The sequence below is a fragment of the Schistocerca gregaria genome, chromosome 2 (genome assembly GCF_023897955.1).
Source record: "Schistocerca gregaria isolate iqSchGreg1 chromosome 2, iqSchGreg1.2, whole genome shotgun sequence".
NCBI classification, from domain to species: domain Eukaryota; kingdom Metazoa; phylum Arthropoda; class Insecta; order Orthoptera; family Acrididae; genus Schistocerca; species Schistocerca gregaria.
In genome coordinates this window covers 15,148,961-15,173,514 of record NC_064921.1, presented here as the reverse complement: position 1 = coordinate 15,173,514, position 24,554 = coordinate 15,148,961, and the positions used below count along the sequence as shown (strand labels likewise).

General features: G+C 44.4%; 1 protein-coding gene across 1 annotated transcript in view; it reads left to right on the top strand.

Annotated features, from left to right (window-relative positions):
* The window catches only part of LOC126336241 (glypican-5-like), a 728,632-nt gene extending 704,386 nt beyond the window's left edge, over positions 1-24,246 (top strand). The window contains exon 9 of the mRNA XM_049999730.1: positions 23,372-24,246. Within this exon, the coding sequence (XP_049855687.1) occupies positions 23,372-23,544 (173 nt within the window). The 3' untranslated portion in view covers positions 23,545-24,246. The remainder of the gene's footprint in view (positions 1-23,371) is intronic.
* Positions 24,247-24,554: the final 308 nt, after the last annotated feature.

The following is a 24,554-nucleotide window of genomic DNA, read 5'->3' as shown; positions in this document are numbered from 1 at the left end:
CTGGAGCCGCGCGGGGTAGCCCCGTTGTCTCAGGCGCCTTGCCACGGTTCGCGCGGCTCCCCCCGTCGGAGGTTCGAATCCTCCCACGGAAATAGGTATGTGTGTTTTTCTTAGCGTAAGTTAGTTTAAGTTAGATTAAGTACACTACTAGCCATTAAAATTGCTACACTACGAAGATGACGTGCTACAGACGCGAAATTTAACCGACAGGAAGAAGATGCTGTAATATGGAAATGATAAGCTTTTCAGATCATTCACACAACGTTGGCGCCAGTGTCGACACCTACAAAGTGCAGACATGAGGAAAGTTTCTCACCGATTTCTCATTCACAAACAGCAGTTGCCTGTAGAAACGTTGTTGTGATGCTTCGTGAAAGGAGAAATGCGTACCATCACGTTTCCGACTATAATAAAGGTGGGACTGTAGCCTATCGCGATTGCGGTATATAGTATCGCGACAATGCTGCTCGCGTTGGTCGAGATCCAATAACTGTTAGCAGAATACGGAATCGGTGGGTTCAGGAGGCTAATACGGAACGCCGTGCTGGATCCCAACGGCCTCGTATCACTAGCAGTCGAGATGACAGGCATCTTATCCGCGTGGGTGTAACGAATCGTGCAGCCACGTCTCGATCCCTGAGTTAAATGTTGGGGACTTTTGCAAGAAAACACCCATCTGCACGAAAAGTTCGACGACGTTTGCAGCAGCTTGGACTATCAGCTCGGAGACCGTGCCTGCGGTTACCCTTGACGCTGCATCGCAGACAGGAGTGCCTGCGATGGTGTAGTCAATTACGAACCTGGGTGCACGAATGGCAAAACTTCATTTTTTCGGATGAATCCACGTTCTGTTTACAGCATCATGATGGTCGCATCCGAGTTTGATGACATCACAGAGAACGCACATTGGAAGTGTGTATTCGTCACCCGGCGTGATGGTATGGGGTGCCACTGGTTACAAGTCTCGGTCACCTCTTGTTCGCATTGACGGCACTTTGAACAGTGGACGTTACATTTCAGATGTGCTACGACCCGTGGCTCTACCATTCATTCGACCCCTGCGAAACCCTACTTTTCAGCAGTATAATGCGCGACCGCACGTTGTAGGTCCTGTACGGGTCTTTCTGGATACAGAAAATGTTTGACTGCTGCCCAGACCAGCACATTCTCCAAACCTCTCACCAATTGAAAACGTCTGGTCACAGGTGGCCGAGCAACTGGCTCGTCACAATACGCCAGTCACTACTCTTGATGAACAGTGGTATCGTGTTGAAGCTGCATGGGCAGCAGTAGCTGTACACGCCATCCAAGCTCTGTTTGACTCAATGTCCAGGAGTATCAAGGCCGTTATTAAGGCGAGAGGTGGTTGTTCTGGGTACTGATTTCTCAGCATCTACGCACCCAAATTGCGTGAAAATGTAATCACATGTCAGTTCTAGTATAATATATTTGTCCAATGAATACCCGTTTATCATCTGCATTTCTTCTTGATGCAGCAATTTTAATGGCCAGTAGTGTAGTATGTAAGCCTAGGGACAGATGACCTAAGCCGTTTGGTCCCATAGTAATTTACCAAAAATGTTTACCTTGCTGGAATATGATGGATGGCTGCGGCTCTTCGGTCTGCAGTAACAGAAAATGTGTCGTCACTTCCAGGTACTCATTTCCCGTTATGGTTTTCTGTGTGAGGAAAAACGTTCTAGTCACCCTAACGTGCATTAGGCTACAACAAAAATTAAGCTTGTCCCTGCCACGACGGTGTAAACTAGCTCGCGTCCGTAGTCGAATACTACATGTGCACCCTGGGTAATGCTAAATGAGCTACAATGGATAGGCCGCCAGACTAGATATTGAATTTCCTGGCTACAGACATGCAGACAAATCGAAATCAAAAAGCTTTAAAAATGGACCTTTTGAGGACCAACTGATTAAAAGACTTGCACCTGAAATACGAATATGCCATTTAAACATAGAAAGTTTTACCCGAGCTAAAAGCCATTACCTATCTAAACTCCTTGCAGATAATGATACTGACGTTGTTCTAATCCGGAAAACACATTCTCCAACTATGGAAAATCTGAGTAGAAAAGGTAGGATCCATGGCTACGACCTTATGGCTGCTACATATCACAGTGTTTATGGTGTTGCCAACTATGTAAGACGCAATATCGAGCATGCTCCTCTCATTTCGACGAAAACGGAAAATGATATCCATTATGTCTCTATGCAAGTGGAGGAGACAATTATAAACCATATTTATAAGCCTCCAAATGTGCCACGGCCACTGGATGACCTGCCAGTTACTGCCCATCCATCGATTTATGCTGGAGATTTTAATAGTCAATACCGTCACTGGAACTATGCATGTGACAGTGAGTGTGGTGTTGCGCTCAACGACTGGGCAGGAAATGAAAATCTATACCTGGTTTATGATGCCAAGGATTTGCGAACTTTCACATCGGTCGCTTGGCGGAGAGATTAGAACCCGGAGCTCTGCTTTGTGTCACGGGACTGCAGAGGGCGCCCAGTGCCGAAATCCAGAGATGTCATACCTAATCTCGCACACAGCCAGCACAGGCCAGTAATCCTCGTTATGGGGCTCTCTGTCCCAATAGCGAGATCTGTACCACGACCCACATGGAATTTCCGCAGGGCTCATTGGCGGAGTTTTATTCCACTAGAACCTAAAAACTACACTCTATTCGTCGTGGCTGTTCTTACTGTTGCTAAGAAGTTTATCCGTCGTTGGTACAGAAAGGAATATCACCAGGCTGGAATGAACATTGTGAACAACTTAATGAACAGTATAGCGAAACTGGCGACAGCGAAATTGCTGACGACCTCCTGCAATGTCTTGACGCTGCTATAAGAGTGCGATGGTGTGAGATGGTGGAAAATGTAAACTTCAGACATTCAAGTAGAAAGGCATGGAGCCTTCTGCGTAAGCCTTCCATAAACCCGGGCAGAAACCTGGTATTCAAAGTAACCAAACCGCTAATCATATAGTTCGAACATCTAGATCATCCCGTGACAAAGGGCATACTTCTAAAATAAAACAAGAACTCACCTTTCTAAAAGCACCGTGCTCAAACGAATCCAGTTCCTCTTTACCATTTACACTGGCTGATTTGGATGAGGCCTTGAAACAAACTAAACATGCTAAAGCACCTCGGAATTTCAGATAAACATGGGTAATGGTGGCAAAAAAATGGCTGATCCGCTTCTTCTCCAACATCCTAGATAGTGGAACATTGCCTGTCGAGCTAAAGAAAACAAAAATAGTGGCAGGTTAGAAACCAGGTAAACCAGGTTACCACCCGCAAAGTTTCAGACCAATTTCCCTATTGAGCTGTACTTATAAACTCTTGGAGAGCCTCATCTATAACAGAATAGCGGCTTCATTCTGGAACGTATTCCAGCTGAGAAAGCGAGGTTCCAGGCCACAGAGAAGTTGCTTCGGCCAAGTAATGGTCCTAACAACTTTCATAGAGGCTGGTTTCCAAGAAAACGTGAAGACACCTGTCGCGTTTGTATATCTAATTGCGGCATATGACACGGTCTGGAGAGAAGGTATGGTGTACAAATTACCAAAACCAATCCGATGCCGGAAAACAGTAACTCTCGTCAATACCAAGATAAACAAGGGAGGATGTGCTGTTGATAACGCAACATTAAATCGATCCTTACATTTCATTTTGTATTACCATTCATTATTGTAGCTCTGGCAGAAATTCACTTATTTTTTCTCCATCAAACACGGTAGATATATCCGTGTTTACTTGGGAGAAAATGTGAGCAAGCAGAGGAAATTGAGTAATGGTCAACGACAGGGCTCTGTCTTAGCGCCCCTATTACTGGACATATATAGCTCCGATCTCGCCAGTACCAGACCAACAAAATTCTGCTACGCAGACGATATCGCTCTTGCTTGTAAAACCAAGAATCTAGGATGAGCGGAGACAGTTCTCACAGGAGATCTAGCCGTCATGAGCGCCTATTTTAGCAAGTGGCGACTTAAACCCAGTACAAGTAAAACTGAAGTATGTACATTCCATCGGACAGACAAACTACGAAATGCGGAGCTCAGGGTGAAACCTAACGGAAACCCTCTTTGCCGTAACAAGTACCCCACGTACTTTGGTGGCACCTTTGACAGCATCCTTTCATATATAAAACATCTTGAAAATACTGCTGCCAAGATAAAAACTCGTAACAGTATTATTCAAAAATTGTGTGGAATGACGTGGGGAGCTTCAGCAGACACCTTGCGCAGATCACCCATTGCGCTGGTGTTCTCAGCAGTAGGGTATTGTGCCCCTGTGTGGCTAAACAGCTGCCACACGACCTTGAACGACGTCCAGTTGAGCCACACTATGCAGTTAATAAGAGGGGCAACCCGACCAATATCGATTTAGGGGATTCCTCTGATGAGTAACATCTATCCACCCGCAATCTGCAGAAGCGAGGCCTTGCTTAGGGAATACCGCAAGATGAAGGAGAACTTGGAATTACCCATACAGGAAGACATACCAAGTTTACGACGAAATAGACCATGTTCAAGAAACCCTCCACTGCGGCAAGCAGAAGAGCTAGATTCCAGTATCACTGGTGTGAGAAACCTGTGGGACCAAAGCTGCCAGCGTACTGAAAATCCTGAAGAGCCTAAGTGATTCCGAAAGTGTAATTGTGGTACTGCTCGCACACAACACCACAGGAAACTGTGGGTCACACTGAGCAAAGCTCGCACTGGGCATAGCCGATGCGCAGACTCTCATTGCAGATGGTGTGCTACAGAGTCTCCGGCTTGTGACTGCGGGGCTCCAAAACAGACAATCGAGCACATTAGGGAAGTTGGAGCGACCTCATAAAAGCTAAGGATACGGCTCTTATATGGATTGGGAACCTAGATATTGACACTGAGCTAGTTTTATATGTAGTTTGTGTATTCTCATATTCCTGTTACACATAGTATTACTAATGTTATATACCCGTAATTTTAAACTGCATGCGATGCATACGAATACATAAATATATAAAATCCCTATCAGGGATGTGTTCACGTGCGTTGTGTGGATTTTTGGAGCCCCAAATCCTAATGTGACGACTCACATGACGAGAATTGTAGAATATTACTTCATCTGGACACGGGCACTTTATCAAATAGCGACCTTGGAGGCCAGAACTGAACACGCAAATCCATAGCACAAACGGCGATAGTTTCCTTGTAATACTTCGACCATTTGCACTTAGTATGCTAAAGGCATAATCGCTTATCTAATGCTTTTCGCTTCCTGTAATTCGCGCGATGCACGACGACTGACTTGCGGGGCCTTCATCGAAGTGCTGCTTGCACTCTGACAATACGACCCTGAGACACAGGAGGACGTCCACTTCGACCGAAATCTATATCACTCCCCGTCTCTGTGGGTTTCCTAACAACTTCATATGTTTGGTTTTGCAGTGGCGCCCTCCCTCACTGGTGTCGATAATTCCGCAGGTTTACGTTCTGCATACCACACTACACATTGCTCCTTCTTCTGACCTGTCGTTATTTTAATGAACCCCCAAGACAAATCCACAACAAAGGGCAAAGAAAAAAAAAACTATAAGAGACTAAACGTCTTACAGAAACCCCAATTCTGTATTTCTAATAGTTTGCAAGTTGCGATTTTTTAAAATCACAGTGGAACTTTACAGACACTCGCTGCCTATTAAATGAAACGAGTGTACACTGGAATTCATGCCTGTGCTTAAGCAACTCCAAGTGTAGTAGTTTAGAAACTGGTTCTCATGTACAGCATTCACGCGAAGCCTTCAGCGGGGGGTGAGCTTTTCCTGAAAGGAGTTAGGTTTTATTCAGGATTCTAATACACCGTATTATTCCACGCTACTTTTTTCCTACAAAACCCTGTTTATCAACATAATCTCCGTTCAATACCATGGCCTTACTGGGTGGTTCTGTATGCCCACCTGAAATGAATCCATCGTCGACGCCAGAGGCAACGTCTTCATGCGTCAGTAACCTCGTTACACATCCACGCACTGTTTCCCACGGTGTGCGTCCTTCATTGGGCCAAACAGATAGAAGTCGCAAATCCGGGCTGTAGCGCGGATAACAGTCCAGTGAAGCTTTGTGAGCTCCTCCCGGGTGTGCAGACTTGTGTTGTGGAGAAGGAGACGTTCGTCTGCACCTATGCAGAGACGAACGCGCTGAAGTCGTTTGTCCAATTTGCTGAGGGTAGCCTCTCCGGTGGTCCGAGTAAGAGCGTCCTCACGTTCCAGCATTGCAAGAGTGATAACTGTATCCGGCCGGACAGCACGCGATGTGATGGATGGATCACAGACAGCTCGCTGGTCAACTGGAGGTCTCTGTTGGCAGTGTCGACACGGCAGTCCACCAGTTGGGATACTCAAAGGTGAGTGCACGCCAGGTTCCTCGCCACCTAACAGTAGACCATAAAGAGCAATGAAGGACCACCTGTGCGGAATTGCGCGACCGTATCGAGGCTGATCGTGACAATTTTCTGTCGAACATCTTCACATGTGACGGAACATGGGTTCATCATTTCGAACCGAAAACAATATGGCTGTGTAAGGAGTCACGCCGCATCACCTGTCCTCCGAAGAAGAAGTTGGGCGCCACACCACTCAGCCTGTAAACCCGTGCGTGGCAACGGTCTGTTTGAAATATTCCCTCACGCCGCAACGATCAACTCTGAAGTGTAATGTGCTAGGCTCACGAAACTGGTGAAACAACTTCTGCTTGCTCGTCGCCACAAAAATACAAACGAACTTCTAATGACAACGCAAGGCCTCACGCAAGTCTTTGCGCCCGAGAGGAACTCACAAAACTTCACTGGACTGTTCTTCTACATCCACCTTAGAGCCTGGATCTCGCACCTTCCGACTTCCGACTGTCCGGACCAATGAAGGATGCACTCCGCGGGAAGCAGCGTGTGGATGATATGGATGCAGCAAGACGCTGGCTTCGACGTCAAAGACTATACTGGTGCCATAGGGGCACACAGGCCCTGCCAGTAAGGTGGCGTAAGGCCGTCGCATTGAACAGCGATCACGTTGAGAAGCAGGCTTTTGCAGTCATAAGAATGCAGGATAACGTGGTGTTTTAGAGTTCTGAAAGAAACAAACCTGTTTTCAGAAAAAAATGTTTGCATTACTCACTGCGGAAGTAAAAGAAAAGCTACAAGATATTCATAAATTTCCCCTATCGTTTCCGAAAATCATAACTGCGAAAGTATTCGAGACAGAACATCGTACTTTTAAAAAAATATAAATATGTCCTCCCTGTACGGGAATATACGTAACGTGCGAGTGCAGCTAGTGACACAAGGTCGACGACTTATCGAAGTTTGGGTCTGGCCATGATTCGTGCACGGGTAGCCGAAGCCGTTAAGCCGACCGCTGGCGTAAACCGGGCCAACCGGGTCAGAGTCCACGTCCGACACAAATTTTCACTGTCGTCATGCACGCGTGTCACAACGACTATTCCATCGTACTTCTTAGTAACTCAGGCACTGCTGTTTAGTATCACGGATGTGTTCATGTGTGTGCTATTGGTGTCAGGAGCCACAAATCCCAACGTTGTGGCGGCTCACATATCCAGAATTGTGAAACGCTATTTCATCTGGAAACGCATATTTTTAAGAAGTCATTCTAAGCGACTATGGTGGCCAGTATAGATCACGCGGATGGATACCACAGCGGACGATCGTTTGGCTGTATTCCCTTTAATACTTGCATTTTGTGGTAGTTAAAATTACGCGACGGCTAATATAACACGTTACGAGCAGTCGTTCTTCTTTCCTGCAATTCGCGCGATGCACGACGAGTTGACTTACTGGGGCTGAATTAAAATTCAATCATCAAGTCTGTTAACACGTGCTTGAGAACTAGTCGTACTTCGACTTCGACGAAAATCTTTGACACTGCTTGTCTCTTTAAAGCTTTTGAACCAACTAATTGTGCTTGTTTTTTCCGGTGCTGACCTCCCATACTGGCAGCGATAATTCTGCAGTACCATTGTAACAGATTTAGGTTCTCCATACCAGATAATACGTGGAACTTTCTTCTGGCCTGTTGCTATTTTGATGCCCCCTAAGTCAAATATGAAACACAGGACAAAAGGAAAAAAAGCGTTATGAGAGCTGCTAAACTTTTTACAACCAACCACGATTCTCTATATCTAAAACTTTGAAACCGTAGCACGACCCTGTGGACTTGCCGTACTTATTGCGTTAAATGAAGCTATCGCTATTGCTGAGCAGCTCCTAGTACACCAATTTAGAAAGTGCTCGTCGTGTACCACATTCACATGAAGCTTTCTCGGTACTTGCTGGACGCATTACTTTGGTCTTACTTGCGCCTACAATTTTTTGTAGTATTTTTCAGGTAATGCTCATTTCAACAAGTAGAATGTCAAGACTGTTTTAGTTTTATTACGCATGTCATTGTTCCCAACTTCAGCACCCTGGCAAGTAATCTTTCAAGCGATTTAGCCTCACTTGATGAATTTTCATTGGGCCTAATAACCTAGCTGTGAGGTGCATTAATTACATAATGCCGGCCGGAGTGGCGAGCGGTTCTAGGCGCTGCAGTCAGCAACCGCGCGACCGCTACGGTCGCAGGTTCCAATCCTGTCTCGGGCATGGATGTGTGTAATGTCCTTAGGTTAGTTAGGTTTAAGTGCTTCTAAGTTCAAGGGGACTGATGATCTCAGAAGTTAAGTCCCATAGTATTCAGAGCCATTTGAACCAATTACATAATGAAGTAACCATCCATTTTGGTAACAATGGGACTTGATAGTTGTATAGCTTAGTATTCTACATCTACATTTATACTCCGCAAGCCACCCAACGGTGTGTGGCGGAGGGCACTTTACGTGTCATTACCTCCCTCTTCTGTTCCAATCGCGTATGGTTCGCGGGAAGAACAACTGCCGGAAACCCTCCGTGCGCGCTCGAATCTCTCTAATTTTACATTCGTGATCTCCTCTGGAGGTATAAGTATTGGGAAGCAATATATTCGATACATCCAGAAACGCACCCTTTCGAAACCTGGCGAGCAAGCTACAACGCGATGCAGAATATATTCGATACATCCAGAAACGCACCCTTTCGAAACCTGGCGAGCAAGCTACAACGCGATGCAGAGCGCCTCTCTTGCAGAGTCTGCCACTTGAGTTTGCTAAACATCTCCGTAACGCTATCATGGTTACCAAATAACCCTGTGACGAAACGCGCCGCTCTTCTTTGGATCTTCTCCATCTCCTCCGTCAACCCGATCTGGTAAGGATCCCACACTGATGAGCAATACTCAAGTATAGGTCGAACGAGTGTTTTGTAAGCCACCTCCTTTGTTGATGGACTACATTTTTTAAGGAATCTCCCAATGAATCACAACCTGGTACCCGCCTTACCAACAACTAATTTTATATGATCATTCCACTTCAAATCGTTCCGCACGCATACTCTCAGATATTTTACAGAAGTAACTTCTACCAGTGTTTGTTCCGTTATCATATAATCATCCTTCTTTCTATGTATTCGCAGCCACACAGCTGGTCTGATATTCCGTAGGCTCTTATTTTGTTTATCAGGCGACAGTGCGGAACTGTATCGAACGCCTTCCGGAAGTCAAGAAAAATAGCATCTACCTGGGAGCCTGCATCTAATATTATCTGGGTCTCATGGACACATAAAGCGAGTTGGGTCTCACACGATCGCTGTTTCCGGACTCCATGTTGATTCCTAAAGAATATATTCTGAGTTTCCAAAAACGACATGATACTCGAGCAAAAAACATGTTCTAAAATTCTACAACAGATCGACGTCAGAGATATAGGTCTATAGTTTTGCGCATCTGCTCGACGACCCTTCTTGAAGACTGGGACTAACTGTGCTCTTTTCCAATCATTTGGAACCTTCCGTTCCTCTAGAGACTTGCGGTACACGGCTGTTAGAAGGGGGGCAAGTTCTTTCGCGTACTCTGTGTAGAATCGAATTGGTATCCCGTCAGGTCCAGTGGACTTTCCTCTGTTGAGTGATTGCTGTTGCTTCTAATGTACTACAAGTTGGCTGGTCAATCTGACTTTTGTTGGCGGTAAGACACATATCTGTAATACAGTTTCGTGTCATTTTTCATTTTATAAAGGGAAAACGGGAAGACAGTTTCATCTTATAATCTGTCATTATAAAACCAAACTTCTCCAGCTATTAGCTGTCCACCTACGAAACGGAAGGTTCTGTAATGACGTCGAGGTCTGACATTAAGAGGACAGACAATGTTGGCGTTGGCATTTGAGACAGCCAGCTCTCACTACAGGGTTAGCTTGGAACAGCTGCCTTCTTCACCCTCTTACGCGTTGATATTTCCAAGAGCACACAGGATTTTTTCATATTTAAAAATTGCTTCATTTTCTAACTACAGTTTGCATTAGTGTTGGCCTAACGTGATCTTGTTATTCGACTTATGGGGTGTACGAGGGTCGCTGTTGAGATATGACATACTCTCTTTCCTAACACCTTCCGGTCATTCAGCGTCCGCTGTTTCCAAGATTACGTAATTTTATTTTTGAACGTAAAGTCTTCTATTTGGTTAGGCAGGATCATTTTTCTCTTCAGTTTTTTCTTGCATAATCGACTATTCGACCCCTCAGTTGGGATCCTCTTCAGGTTCTCCTCGGGTTCCCAGATAGCTGAACACTGTCTAAGACCAGTGTCGCGTTCACTTATCAGAGGCAGTTTGCCTGCACTTATTCTGAAGAAGTGCTGTTACTGAGCGAAACTTTTCAGTCTATTATTGCTGGTAACCCGACGAGTAGAATCGTTGGAAAATTGATAGATCTGTGATCAGACTCCAGAACGAATGGCTCAGTTAGCAAGAATCTAACCGCCTTCCCCCCAGTAGCTGTCGGAATATGTGGTCTTGCGAACGTACGAAAAGAATTCTGCTGAAACCTAATAAAATATTAAAATTAACTCTTGACCTTACTTTTTAGCAAGTCATTTACTGAGGAAACTGAGACGTCTAGCTGTAAGGATAAATACTTTAGTGAACTACTAGAAAGATTTGTTAGAAATATTGAGCACGGTGAAAATATACATGAGCGACATTCTTGTAAGTTTGGATGTGAAATGAGTATCCCAGTAGCAGGTACTATGGAGATCAGAGGGAAAGAAGTTGTTCCGTATGTGCGTGACCTGATCGAATTATGTCTGTAACCGAGCTGCTTTAAGTGGAACGTAAAATTTTATGAGAATTCGTATTGCCATTGGTTAACCTTTATAGCCAGTCGCAGCTGACATTTTTATGCAACAATTTGAACAATATGCATTAATCAGTGCGCCACTAAAGCCTTCTACTTATCTGTACTATGTGAATGACACACAATAAGAGCTTGATACATTCCACAGTGTGTCAGAATAGATTCATCACGCAATAAACTTCACCAGGGAGGTAGGGAATGATGTCGATCTCCTGTTCCTGCAAGTGATGATCTGACAATAGTCTAGACAGAATGTATAGAAAGCCTACAAACTCAAATAAGTATCTAGATGCCACTTCGTATCAGCACTCAGTCGAGAAGCAAGCATTGTTAAGCACTCTGTCTTCATGTGCCTTCCGTATCAACGGTAATAACAGCTTGAAATCGCAGCTGAATCTCTTAAGGAAGACACTCAAGGCCAACGAATGTGATGGTTTATCCATAGAAAGAGTTTTCAAACGACATATCGTTAATTATGCTAATATGTAAGATGACGAACCACCTTCTTTCTCTGTTACGCTGCCGTTCGTTTCTAGAATTACAACCCGAATATGCGTAATTCTCCAGAAAATTGTATAAAGACTTATGTTTGCGCCATAACAAAATAAAAATCTTCTTGTGTGGGTGTGGCAAAGTGCATAGAGAAGAAACGGGGACTGGAAAAGAATGTTTTAACTGCCTGTGGCGGTCGTGCTGTTTAATACAAAGTGTGATATGTGCGGGAAAGGAGCACTCGAGAAAGGTGGCCAAAATATAGATTTCAACGAGTGCTAGTCGAGGAGATTTATAAGAACGAATATTAACTCGAATAGAGAAGGTGGCTATAGGCTTCAAGTTTTGTGGCCTCCCACCGTCGAGGAAGTAAATACACGGCGACGGTGCGCGAGGAATACAAACAAGGACCAGAATACCAGCTTTGAGGCTTGATAATAATATCTTCATAAACATTTCCCGTCTCTTGCTCTTTTAGTTTCGTTATCCGTCCAATGACGGCGGCGCACCCACAGTGGCCGCAAAAATTTCAACAAATAACTTCACTTATTCAGAATGAACACGGGAAAACTCGGTTTTAAAATTTGTAAGGTACCCCTTATGTCCAAGCCACATTTCATTTCCTTATTTTCCTGTTTTACAATTTCGTATCACTTCTTTAGATACGATCAGTGAGTAAAGCGGTGCTGTAGCAACCACAAGGTCGGGAGTGAGTAAGATTCCGGTTCCCACGCCGGCCGAAGGAGCCTGTGGGCCATATGGCGCAGCCGGCTGAAGGCGGTGCAAGGCGCTGCGGCTGGACGGGAGAACGCCCGTCACGTCAACACACTGTTCACACAGACATCCATGACAGAGGCAGGATTCGAACCTGCGACCGTAGCGGTCGCGCGATTCCAGACTGAAGCGCCTAGAACCGCTCGGCCACTCCAGCCGGCAAAACAGATGTGTACTTCCATAAAACGCCATATAACAATGAGAGCTCAGTACTCACAGCTTTTTAAAAAATCATGGTGCGGTAAAGCGTTTGATTACAGGCAAATACCATCGTTCATCGTCTAGATAAAAACGATAGCACGCTAGAAGCAGTTGTTTATAACTGAACTGGATGGCGCGACAGCTGTAAAGGCCTCCGTAAACGAAGATTTTGTCAAACATAACTAAGCTTGCGAAATGTTTGACCGATTCATGGTTGGTTGAGTGGTGGGAGAGAATCAAAAAGCGAGGTCATCGGTGCCCTAGGATTATGGAAGAATGGGGGAGGAAGACGGCCGTGCTCTTTAGAAGGAACCATTCCGGCAATTGCCTGAAGCGAAATCATGTAAAACATAAATCAGGATGGCCTGACGCGGGTTTGAACCGTCGTCCTCCCTAATACGCGTCCAGTGTGGTAACCGATGCGCCACTTCGCCGGGTATGTTTGTCCGTTTACGGTGTAGTTTGACGTGTTTGTGAATCATAGGCCGTGTTTGTCGAGTTTGCGAAAAATTTTGATTGGCGGATAGTTTGACAACATGGCGAACGTATTTATGTTGACGTTTCGCTACATATATTCAGTGAGAAATTTGTCTCAGTCTATCGCGAGCTTCCACCACTATGAAAACTATAAACAAAATAGCACTGACAATTAACAAAATGGTAGAGGTACCACTTCTTTCCCAGCCATCTATTACACATGAAGAGGTTATGAACAAAACAATAATTTACGCATACAGTGACATACAAACGGAGTGGAATGCAATAAAAGAATTCGAAGTTTTTCCATGGACGATGTTGGCCATATGTTCCGTCGATGCGGTATTTTAATGACATTGTCTCCTACTTGGTCCTCTAATGACATAAGTTTTCAGGTACTTGTATCTTCTTTTTCAATGTGAAGGTGAAATAACGCTAATCAAGTTATGAGACGTTTCGCTGTCCACCTCCAGGAAGTTGATGTAATCATCAGATTCTGACTGAAACAATTTCATTAACAGGTTTCCAGTTGCATATTTCTCATTTTAAAACATTCCCTGGACCAGCGTCTTATTTTCTTCTTCTTTAAACGCAGTGCTAGAGGCAACATCAGAATGCTGTCTTTTCTCTTGTGGCCATTCCCATTGGTGCCAAAATACAGCATACACGAAAAGCGTTTGCTTCATAAGTAAGGGCAAACTGACAAGCTTTCTTAGTACGTGTACGGACTTGTTTAACACATTCTTGACCATATAAAAACGAACTGGAGAGGAAAATTTGCTATTTTAGAAGGGACTTAATAAGTTTCATAAAGTGTCATTGCCCGTTTGAAGAAAGTTGATGTAATCATAGGGGTTCTGAGAGTAATTTTCCTTTATCATATTTTCATGGGTAAATCTCTCATTTTAAACCATGTTTTCTTCTTCTTCTTTAAACACAGAGACAGAGTCAGTATCAGGTTTGCTTTGTCTGCATTTCTGGCCTGCCTCACTACTCTCAAGTCTCAAAATACACACGAGCACGTATAGCGTTTGCTTCAAATCGAGGTTAAGTTGACAAACATTGTTTGAACGTGTACATGCTTGCTTGGCAAATCCGTGGCTAGATAAGAGTGATTTTGTCAAAAACGTTTGACTGTTTACTGAGGCATTAAGTGATAGGAAGCCGGATAAACCTTTTTAAGTTTCATACGCCCATGTACAAGGGTCGTTCAATAAGTAATGCCCGACATCTCTTTTCTCAGAACATATTTATTCTTAAGAGCCAGAATTTGGTGACGATATACATCAACATGTCTTGTGCATGTCCTGTTTTTCTACGTAGTCTCCATCACGTTTTATAGCCGTACGCCAACTTGTGGAAGAGCATTTATTCCCTGCTGGTAAAAGCTCTTGGCTGTAGGCGTGCCCGTGTTTTCACTGCATGACTGACACCTTCAGCGACTTCAGATTTTGTTCCCCGTACAGAATCTTTAAGCGGCCCAAAGAGATGGAAGTCCGTGGGTGCCAGGTCTGGACTGTAGGATGGATGAGACAGTGATGTCCACCCAATTTGGCAACGCGTTCCCTGGTTCTCAGACTTGTGTGTGGGCGTGCACTATCGTGTTGGTCACCGTATTGATGGTTGACCCTCTTCGTATCACGTCCACGAGAATGACGCCATCACAACCAACATCCACTTTTCCGGCAGAGAAGGTTCTCTTCAGTTTCTTCTTTTCTGGTGAATGAGGATGATTCCCCTCCATGGACTGCCTTTTTGTTTCCGGCGCAAAGTGGTGTACCCAGCATTCGTCTCCAGTAACGATCCGTGACACAAAGGCCTCTCTGTCGGTCTCCAAACGCTCAGATGAAATGGCCTTTCTTTGAATCTTGTGGTCTACTGTGAGCATTCGTGAGCACCTCTTTGAATATCGAAGAGTCTCGGTCATCGAAGAACTTCCAATGCTGACCGACAACTGTAGAGGCGGTTGTCATTATTCGTACCGACCGGCGATTCACAACTTGTCATCCGAACGATTCAGCATGTCCGGAGCAGTGGCTGTGACAGGACGTCCCGAGCATGGCTGATTATGGAGCTCTGTTTCTGCATTTCCTGAGGCTGTAATTTTCCTTACCCATCGCCCGACTGTACTCCTATGAGCTGCAGCATCGCTATACACTGCACACAAACATTTGTGTATGTTCACCACGGTTTCTAGTTCTACAAACAAGAATTCAGTAACAGCACACTGCCTGTAGTTATGTAGATGCCGTTTTGACGCGGTACTATGGCTCTGCTATCTGCCACAGCGGTTCGAAACTTCACCGTATCACAGAACAAACATCGAATGTGAAGCACCAGCAAGGACGTTTTTCTATGTATATTAATGGACTTTAAAAAAAAAATGTGGAGCATTACTTATTGAACGACCCTCGTACTTACTGGATTAACTAAAAACTCCACATTAGTATGTGTTAACTGCGACAGATAGGTATAAAAAGGGCTTGAATGTCTTGCGTGGACGGCACAGAAGTGTGCATTAGCCAGCATAAATAGTACTGATGGTTCGGCGTCAACGAGCCATGCGTGTGAGGTGGCTTTAGCGGAAGTCTCGGTCCGAAATAGTGCCACCTGTGACTAGATAGGGGGGGGGGGGGGGTTGGCTTAGCAGCGCGTGAAACTTACAAACTACTATGTGTTACATGGTCATTCGGATTTCTTCTTTAAAACAGTTAAAACCGGTTAATTATAATGCAAATTAATGCAACTCTGGAAAAGTTAGCTATAAACATGCATATTTTTTTGAATGCTACAGTGCACTACTACACAGAAACAGCAGACGTTTAGAGTATCTATAGTATTGCAGGGCACATGAAGAATTTTTTTTTTTAAAGAAAAGGTATCCAGCTACGAAAATTAAATATAAAATTTAAAATCTGGTCTTACAAAGAAGAACAGCAACAGGACAACGCTCGTCCTCATATGGAATGTCTCTCTACAGACTGCTTTCGCGTAGTTTACTCCCTTGTTCGCAACAAACTTTGCTCACCGGCGTCATTGCCGGGTATTAGTGTGTGCACCAAGGGTGTTTCATTCAATCTGAAACAAGTTTCACATTGCAAATGGTCAAATTGCTCTAGGAACTGCTACTAGTTTCTCCCTGTTCTCTAGAACTGTTGACAGTTTGAAATATACTTTAAGGTCCAAAGTACCTGGACGCCTGTTAGTGTACAATAACACGAGGCGTGGCTACCCTTCGCCTTTCTGACGGCGTGAACTGTCCTGGGGACGCTTTCAGTGAGGTGTCTGAATGTCTCTGGAGGAATGGTAGCTCACTATTTCTCGAAGCCCGAAATCAGAGAAGGTGACACTGGGGTCTGGATCGAAGTCGACTTTCTAATTCACCCCCAAACGTGTTTTATTGCATGGAAGTCGGGACTCCGCACAAGTCAGCCCATTCCAGAAATGTTCTCCTCTTAGGGCGCATTGTTATGATACTACAAAAAGTCACTATCTCTGAACTTTTTCTCTACTGTAGCAGTAAAGAATGCTGTAAAATGTTGTTCTGCAGTAAGCATTTTCTTAAGCACAATGGGGGGACTACATCCTACCAAAAACTATGACGAAAAATGCCACCATACCGTAAAAACACATCCCGTACTTCAATGTTGGCACTACACATGGTGGCAGGTTACATTATCCAGGCATTCATCAAACCAAACCCATTCCATCAGATTGCAACAGATTACAGAGTAATTCATTACTCCAAATCACTCGGTTCCCCTCACTTATCCGCTGCCCAGCAGGGTCGCTGTTCGTACCACCTCAAGCGTGCAGCACTGTGTGTAGATGAGTGTGACTTGTAAGGATCTCCCCATTCCTTTTAACTCGCTACGCATAGTCACTGCGCTAGGTGGACTGATGAAGCTACTTTAAAAAAATCGAGTGACTCCTTCCGTTGATTTCATGTGAATTTTTTATCACAGCCCTCCAAAATACTCGACGTTGCCGGCTCGTACCTGAGATGTGCCCGGTCTCGCCTTAGCTGTGTTTGTTCCTTCGCATTTCCACTTCACAGTCGCTTCACCAACTGTCGTCTTGGGCAGTTGTAGAATGATGACTAGCCCAGTCTCGATGACGTTGAGTTCTTCTGACCGATCCATTTTGCTGACAACACAACACTCCGCGCCTCCATTTATACCGCGTCCGACTGCCGTGATATCTAGTGGTCAATTACGATGTACACAGTGGTGTCCAAATACCTCTGATGACATAGTGTTTATCGGACACAAGCAATGTAGGTAAATGACAATGTCATGGAAAGAAAGAAGATTGTGCGAAAGGCTGTATTTGACAATAAAATTCGTAAATCTGTGATTTGTCACCGCTACAACCCACTTTGATCAATATATAACACGTCAACTTTTATCAAAGACGTATACAGTCTGACCACTAATACTCGTAGCAGTGTTGAAACCCGGTCAATTCGTTAAAAATAGTGACCGAGGGATGCTTTCTTTCAATTGTAGAAGTATATCAGTTGTGTCTTCCTCAGAATTTAAATCAAAGAACGGTCTATAACATGGTCACTGAATTATGGCTAAAAACGTATGATACAAAGTACAGAATCATCGTGAGAGACTGGCAGTACTTATATGTCATTTATAAAATAATAATCCGCAGCTCGTGGTCGCGGTAGCTTTCTCGCTTCCCGCGCCCGGGTTCGATTCCCGGCGGGGTCAGGGATTTTCCCTGCCTCGTGATGACTGTGTGTTGTGTGATGTCCTTGGGTTAGTTAGGTTGCAGTAGTTCTAAGTTCTAGGGGACTGATGACCATCGATGTTAAATCCCATAGTGCTCAGACCCATTTTAGAGATTCTGTACTTAGAGTTACGACTAAAAACATATGTTAGAGACTATGTGACCATGTTATAAACCATTAATTGATTTAAATTCTGACGAAGACACTCCTAGCGGTGTTGAAACCCGGTTAAGTCGTTAAAATTAGTGACCGAGGGCTGTTTTCATGCAATTGTAAGTATTCACGGTCTCTGAACGTGAAGCCATGGACAAAATTTTGTGATATACTTCTACTTCGGGTGATTTACTTACGTTCTTATGTCTTTCTTTTATCACTATATGGTATTCAACAGAAGACAAATATTTATTACGATCGAAGAGTCCACAGGTGTATTGCCGCTTCAGTGACGGGCACAATATTACGGCGATCAACCATCTCGCCATCGTCAGGGCGCTGACGAAATGAGCTCCTCAGGGCGGGCGGCCGCCTTATATCCCCTCCCCCCACGGGCCGTTCCCTCCGCGGTCGGCGCCAGCAGTCGCGCGTCGGTAGTCGCGGAGACGCAGGGGTCGGCGTCTATGGCAGCGTCGGTGTACTTGCTGCGTCCGCCAAGCTCGCCACATCGTTTTCGTTGCTGAGTGTCTTCTTAATTATACTCAAATGGCTCTGAGCACTATCGGACGTAACATCTATGGACATCAGTCCCCTAGAACTTAGAACTACTTAAACCTAACTAACCTAAGGACATCACACAACACCCAGCCATCACAAGGCAGAGAAAATCCCTGACCCCGCCGGGAATCGAACCCGGGAACCTGAGCGTGAGAAGCGAGAACGATACCGCACGACCACGAGATGCGGGCAATTATACTCAGTGCTGGTTCCATGCCTTGCTACAGTTATAATCGCAGTCTCGGTTGATGAGTTCGTCCTTTGTGCGAATTTCGATGGCCTCTCTGACAACGCTGTCCCAGTATTTAGCAGTCTGGGCCGAGATATTGGTACGCTCGTAATCCACCTCGTGTTTTCCAGACAAATAGTGCTCTGCGACCGCCGACTTGTTAGGATACTTCAGTTGCGTTTGCATTTGATGTTATCGGCAACGGTCTTGGGGTGCACTGTCTCTCCAATACAAGTCTTGACACACTGAAAGTGAATCTGGTATACACCTGCCTTTTGCAATCCGAGATCATCTTTCACACTTCCCAGTAACGCTCGTGTTTTATTGGGCGGGAAAAAGACAGTTTTAACTCGGTGTTTGTTTCATATTCGTCCGATTTTCCTCAATAGTGCAGTAGTGTACGGAATAAATGCAGTGCCTACTTCTTCCTCCGTGACTCCTTCCGTCTCCAAAGTTTGTACTGTAGTGGTGGGGCACAGAGCGCGTCTAATCTGCCATTCCGAGTATCTGTTCTCTCAGGATACAGTTCTTAGGTGTTCCAGCTCCTCGGCAGACTCTCCGCATTTGAGATGAGTAGTGACAGCTGTCTACATGGAAATACAGATCAGTGTGCGTTTTCTTCGTGTACACACTGTGACCCAATGACACTGCTTCGGTGTCCATTGTGTATTTGATGTTGTGATGTATGGAGTCCAGGAGCTTGTCCCTACCGTGGGGCCAGATGACGAACGTGTCATCCACATAACGGAACAGCAAGTAGGTTTCCATTCGGGTGACGCCAAGGCTTCATACTCGAAATACTCCATATACAAATTCGAGCCCACGGGTGACAGTGGGCTGCCCATCATGACTACTTCCGTTTGTTTACCGTATTCTCCATTCAACAGAAAATACGTTGAGGTCAGGAGATGTTTGATAAGGTAGGTGGTCGTCTCGTCAAATTTCTGGCTATAAGCATTACCGACTCTTGTAGAGGCAACTTGGTGAATAACGCAACAAACTGTCGACACAAGTTTCATTATTCAACTGGTTGCCTCTATTAGAGGTAGTCGAGCTTATAGCCAGAAAATTGAAGAGAAGACCACCGACCTTCTCAAGCATGTCCTGACCTCCAAGAGAAGAGCTGATGGCACATTGGATCACTGTGTGTACAGAAAGGAAACGCACACTGATCTGTATTTCCATGTAGAAAGCTGTCACCAACCTTCAAAGGGAAATGGGGTTCTAAAAACACTGGCACACAGGGCGCGCAGCATTTCAGACACAGAGAGTCTGCCCCAGGAGCTGGAACCCCTCAGAACCGTATTCCGAGAGAACGGTACTCGGAATGGCAGATTAGACACTCTCTCTGCACCACGACTACAGTACAACCTTTGAAGACGGAAGGAGTCCCAGAGGAAGAAGTAGCCACTGTATTTATTCCGTACACTGGCGCACTATTGGGGAAAATCTGACGAATATTAAAGAAACATCGAGTTAAAACTGTCTTTTTCCCGAACAATAAAACACGAGTTTTACTGGGAAGTGTGGAAGATGATCTCGTATTGCGAAAGGCAGGTGTATACCAGATTCACTGTTAGTGTGGTAGGACTTGTATTGGACAGACAGTGCGCAACATCGAAGATCGTTGTCGAGAACATCAAAGGCGCACACAACAGAAGTTTCCTAACAAGTCGGCGGTCGTAGAGCATTGTTTGTCCGGAAAACACGAGGTGGATTACGAGCGTACCAATATCTCGGCCCAGACTTCTAAATAATGGGACAGCGTTGTCAGAGAGAGGCCATCTAAATTCGCACTTGGGACCAACTCATGAACCGAGACTGCGATTATACCTGTAGCAAGGCATGGAAATAGCACTGAGTATAATTAAGAAGACACTCAGCAACGAAAACGATGTGGCGAGCTGGGCGGAAGCAGCAAGTACACCGACGCTGCCACAGACGCCGACCCCTGCGTCTCCGCGACTACCGACGCGCGACTGCTGGCGCGGACCGCGGAGGGAACGGCCCGTGGGGGGAGGGGATATAAGGCGGCCGCCCGCCCTGAGGAGCTCATTTCGTCAGCGCCCTGACGGTGGCGACGTGATTGATCGCCGTAATATTGTGCCCATGGACCAGCAGTACACCCATGGACTCTTCGATCAAACAAAATCGCCGGGTGAAACTGAAGAATCACATTATTTATTATTATTATATGATTATTCGAGGGTTGGAACTTAAATAGTGGCTACTATTTATTCACAATCAATACGAAAGAGTTACTTGTTTGCAGCTGTTACTGTCCTTCAAAGTAGTCACCAGCGTTGTGTAGAACCCATTGCCAGCCGTGTGGAAGGCGTAGTACACCGTTAGCAGAGCCTGTCCTGTTGGTGCGAATGGAGTGGTCTGCTGCCTGTCAAATCCCTGAAACAGTTCTGAATCTAATGCTACGAAGTGGTTTCTTCATCTTGGGAATCAAATGCACAGTATGACTGTTCGTTTTTGGGGCATCACCAGCGACCAGCTTTGCGAAAGAAGCGGCGACACTTTCTGGGCAGCCCATCTATCACTTCATACGACAATGCGCTACCGCATACAGCGCAAGCTGTGGCTGCTCTGTTTGGTGGATGGTACAGTGCCTCCCAGTCTCACCGACCATACTCCCCGACTTGTGACTTTGACTTGATTCCAAAGATGAAGGAACAACTTGGTGGCATTCGCTTCAGAACTGTTCCAGAGAGTCGACTGGCAGTAGACTGCTCCGTTCTCACCATCTACAGAACAGGCTCTGCTAACGGATACTACGCCTTCCACGTTGCTGGCAATGGATTTTACACAACACTGGTGACTGCACCCGCTACTGCCCTTCAAAGTAAACATGTAACTATTTTGTATCGGTTGTGAATATAATAGTTGGGGCTATTTAAGTTCTAACCCTCATGCTATCGGCAGCGACGGAAGTACACTGCTCATGTAGTACAAATCATTGACTTTGTTTTTGATTTAATTGTGCGGCTGTATGTCCCAGATAAGAAAATTAAAAGCGTAGTGTATGTATACATACGAACAAACACACTTTTACAGTTTCCATCCTTCGGTTTCCGACCATTGGTAGCGACACGCTGTAGGGCAAATACCACAACTGGAAATTCCCCTCCCATGTGTTTCCTGTTGGTATTCTCTCTGCCTCACTTCAAGCACACCTGGTATTTCGTTGAAAAGTTTCTGACTTTAAATCGGTCTCCACTCGAAGAGCCAGCTTCTGCCCAGAAAATAAAAAAAAATAATACAAGGTCTCCCTTATCTACGCTCACACGACTACTCTCCAGTACACACTTAAGTGCCTGACACAGGATTCACCAAATACCTTTCAGACTATTTCTCTGCCGTTCCACTCTCGAATTGCACGTGGGAAAAACGAACACTTAAATCTCTCTGTGCCAGGTCTCATTTCTTTTATTTTATAACGATGGCGATTGTCCCCCTGTGTAGGTGACGGCGAAAAACATATTTTCGCGTTCGGAGGAGAAAATTGGTCATTGTAATTTGATGAGAAGATCCCGCCGCAACGACAAAAGGCCTCAGTTTTAATGATTGTCACTTCATTTCTCGTATCGCTCCCGTGGCACCCTGCCCGCTACTCCATGGTAATACAAGACGAGCTGTCGTCCTTTAAGGAGAGTGTCCCATACCGCACAGCAATACTCCAGGAGAGAACGCACAAGCGTAATGTACATAGTCTTTTCAGTAGATTTGTTGCATCTTCTACGTGTTCTTCCAATGAAACGAGGTCCTTGGTTCGCTTTCCCCCAGCATTTTCTATATAATTCCAGCTTAAATTGTTTGTAACTGTTATCCTTAGGCAAAAAGTTGAATCGACAGTATTTAAATTTCTTTGATTTATCGTGTAAAAGAAACTTAACGGATTTCTTTTAGTACTCATGTGAAGGACCTCACACTTTTTATACTTTAGAGTCAATTTCCGCTTTTCACACCACACAAATATCTTGTCTGCATCATTTCGCAATTGATTTTGAGCTTCTGATGACTTTATTAGACGGTAACCGATTGCATCATCTGCAGGTAATATGAAGGGGCTGTACAGATTGTTTCCTAAATGGCTTATGTAGATAAGAAAAGTTGAGGGCTGGTAACACTTCTTGAGCTGTACCAGATATCACTTCTGTTTCACCCAAGCATTATTGAAATATATTCACTAATCGTAATAAACGTGCAAAAATATAATTAATCTTATAAACGTAGGCTTCCGGGGCCTTTGTCACACTCAATGAAATTTTTCTTGGTTCGTGACCACATTGTCAATATGTAAAACCACCGACGTTTCGGTCACTGTTACAAGTGACTTTCTTCAGGGCGCTTTTGTTTCCGGCCACAAACACAGCAAAATTTTAGTGATCGTAATTCTTCTTCTTCAATTTACTATTTCATGCACTCACTTTTATGTTTGTTTTTCCTGTTCTAGTTGTTGGAGGTGAGACGATGTCAACAGACAATACTGTTTATCCCTCTTCGGATGAAGAAAGTGACAAACAAGGAACGAGCACCTCCAGTGACAGACTTCCAGCTGACACAGTGCTCACTGTCTGCTGCGTTATACTTACAAGTCGTATCCTGTACGTAGTCAGTATGTGGTAATCAACACAAAGCCTTCCTTAAGCCGTGTGCTTCAAATCTCTCTCCGATTCTAGCTGTTAAAGAGAGGTCAGAAACGACACTATGATTCGCTCTATGTACTGGATTTTCATAGGCACTCTGTGATAACGTAATTAAAAAGTTATACATTGCCCTCAAGAGGCAACTGTACCAATTTTTTGTTGAAGAATTTAATCAGTTTTGGAAATGCTGTTGCCTTTGGATGAGAAAATGTCCAGTAACATCAAGATACTTCAAAAGACTTTATGACTCTTTGAGTAGCAGACCGAAGTACAAAAGCCCTTGATCTAGGCTCCCATGTGTAAAGAAGGTGGTGTGTATATCGTTAATAAAAATTTCGTAAGCTTTGTACGTTTCAGAACTCACCATTTAGTACTGAGTGTTTATTTAAATTATATACTCTGTGGTCTGAAAAGAAGACAAAAAGTGAAGAATGTGACACATTAAAGAAAACATGAAATATCGTTTTTATTTGTGTCTCACAATGTAATCAATACAATCTGAAAAATTTAACAATGTTTAACAATAAACTCTTACAGAAGTTACAAACTTGTACAAAATAAGTCAAATATTTTTGTACAAACTTAGTCATCCATTATCAACATCGTGTTAAGAATGTAACTTACTTCTGTATCAATAGATCGACTGCTTGTGTACAGCAAATATAATGCCAAAAAAAATGAACAGCTTGTTATCTTTAAGTGAATCTCTTTCGGTACTAAGTCAGTTCACTCTGATTGTTTTTATTGCAGGTAAAATAATCCTTTTCCTTGGGACGAAAATTGTTTCAAAGATACAGAAATTCAGAACAATTTTCCGTTCACTTGTTATCAAAAATGTATTGTTTAAGATTACAATTAATTTACATTAAAGAGGCGCAGGAACATAACTGTTCTCACCTTATCTACAGATATGTCTCACTCCACCCCGAAAAGAAAGAATAAGCATCAATTATAAAACGAAAGGTACTGATGTACTTACGTTCTAAATTA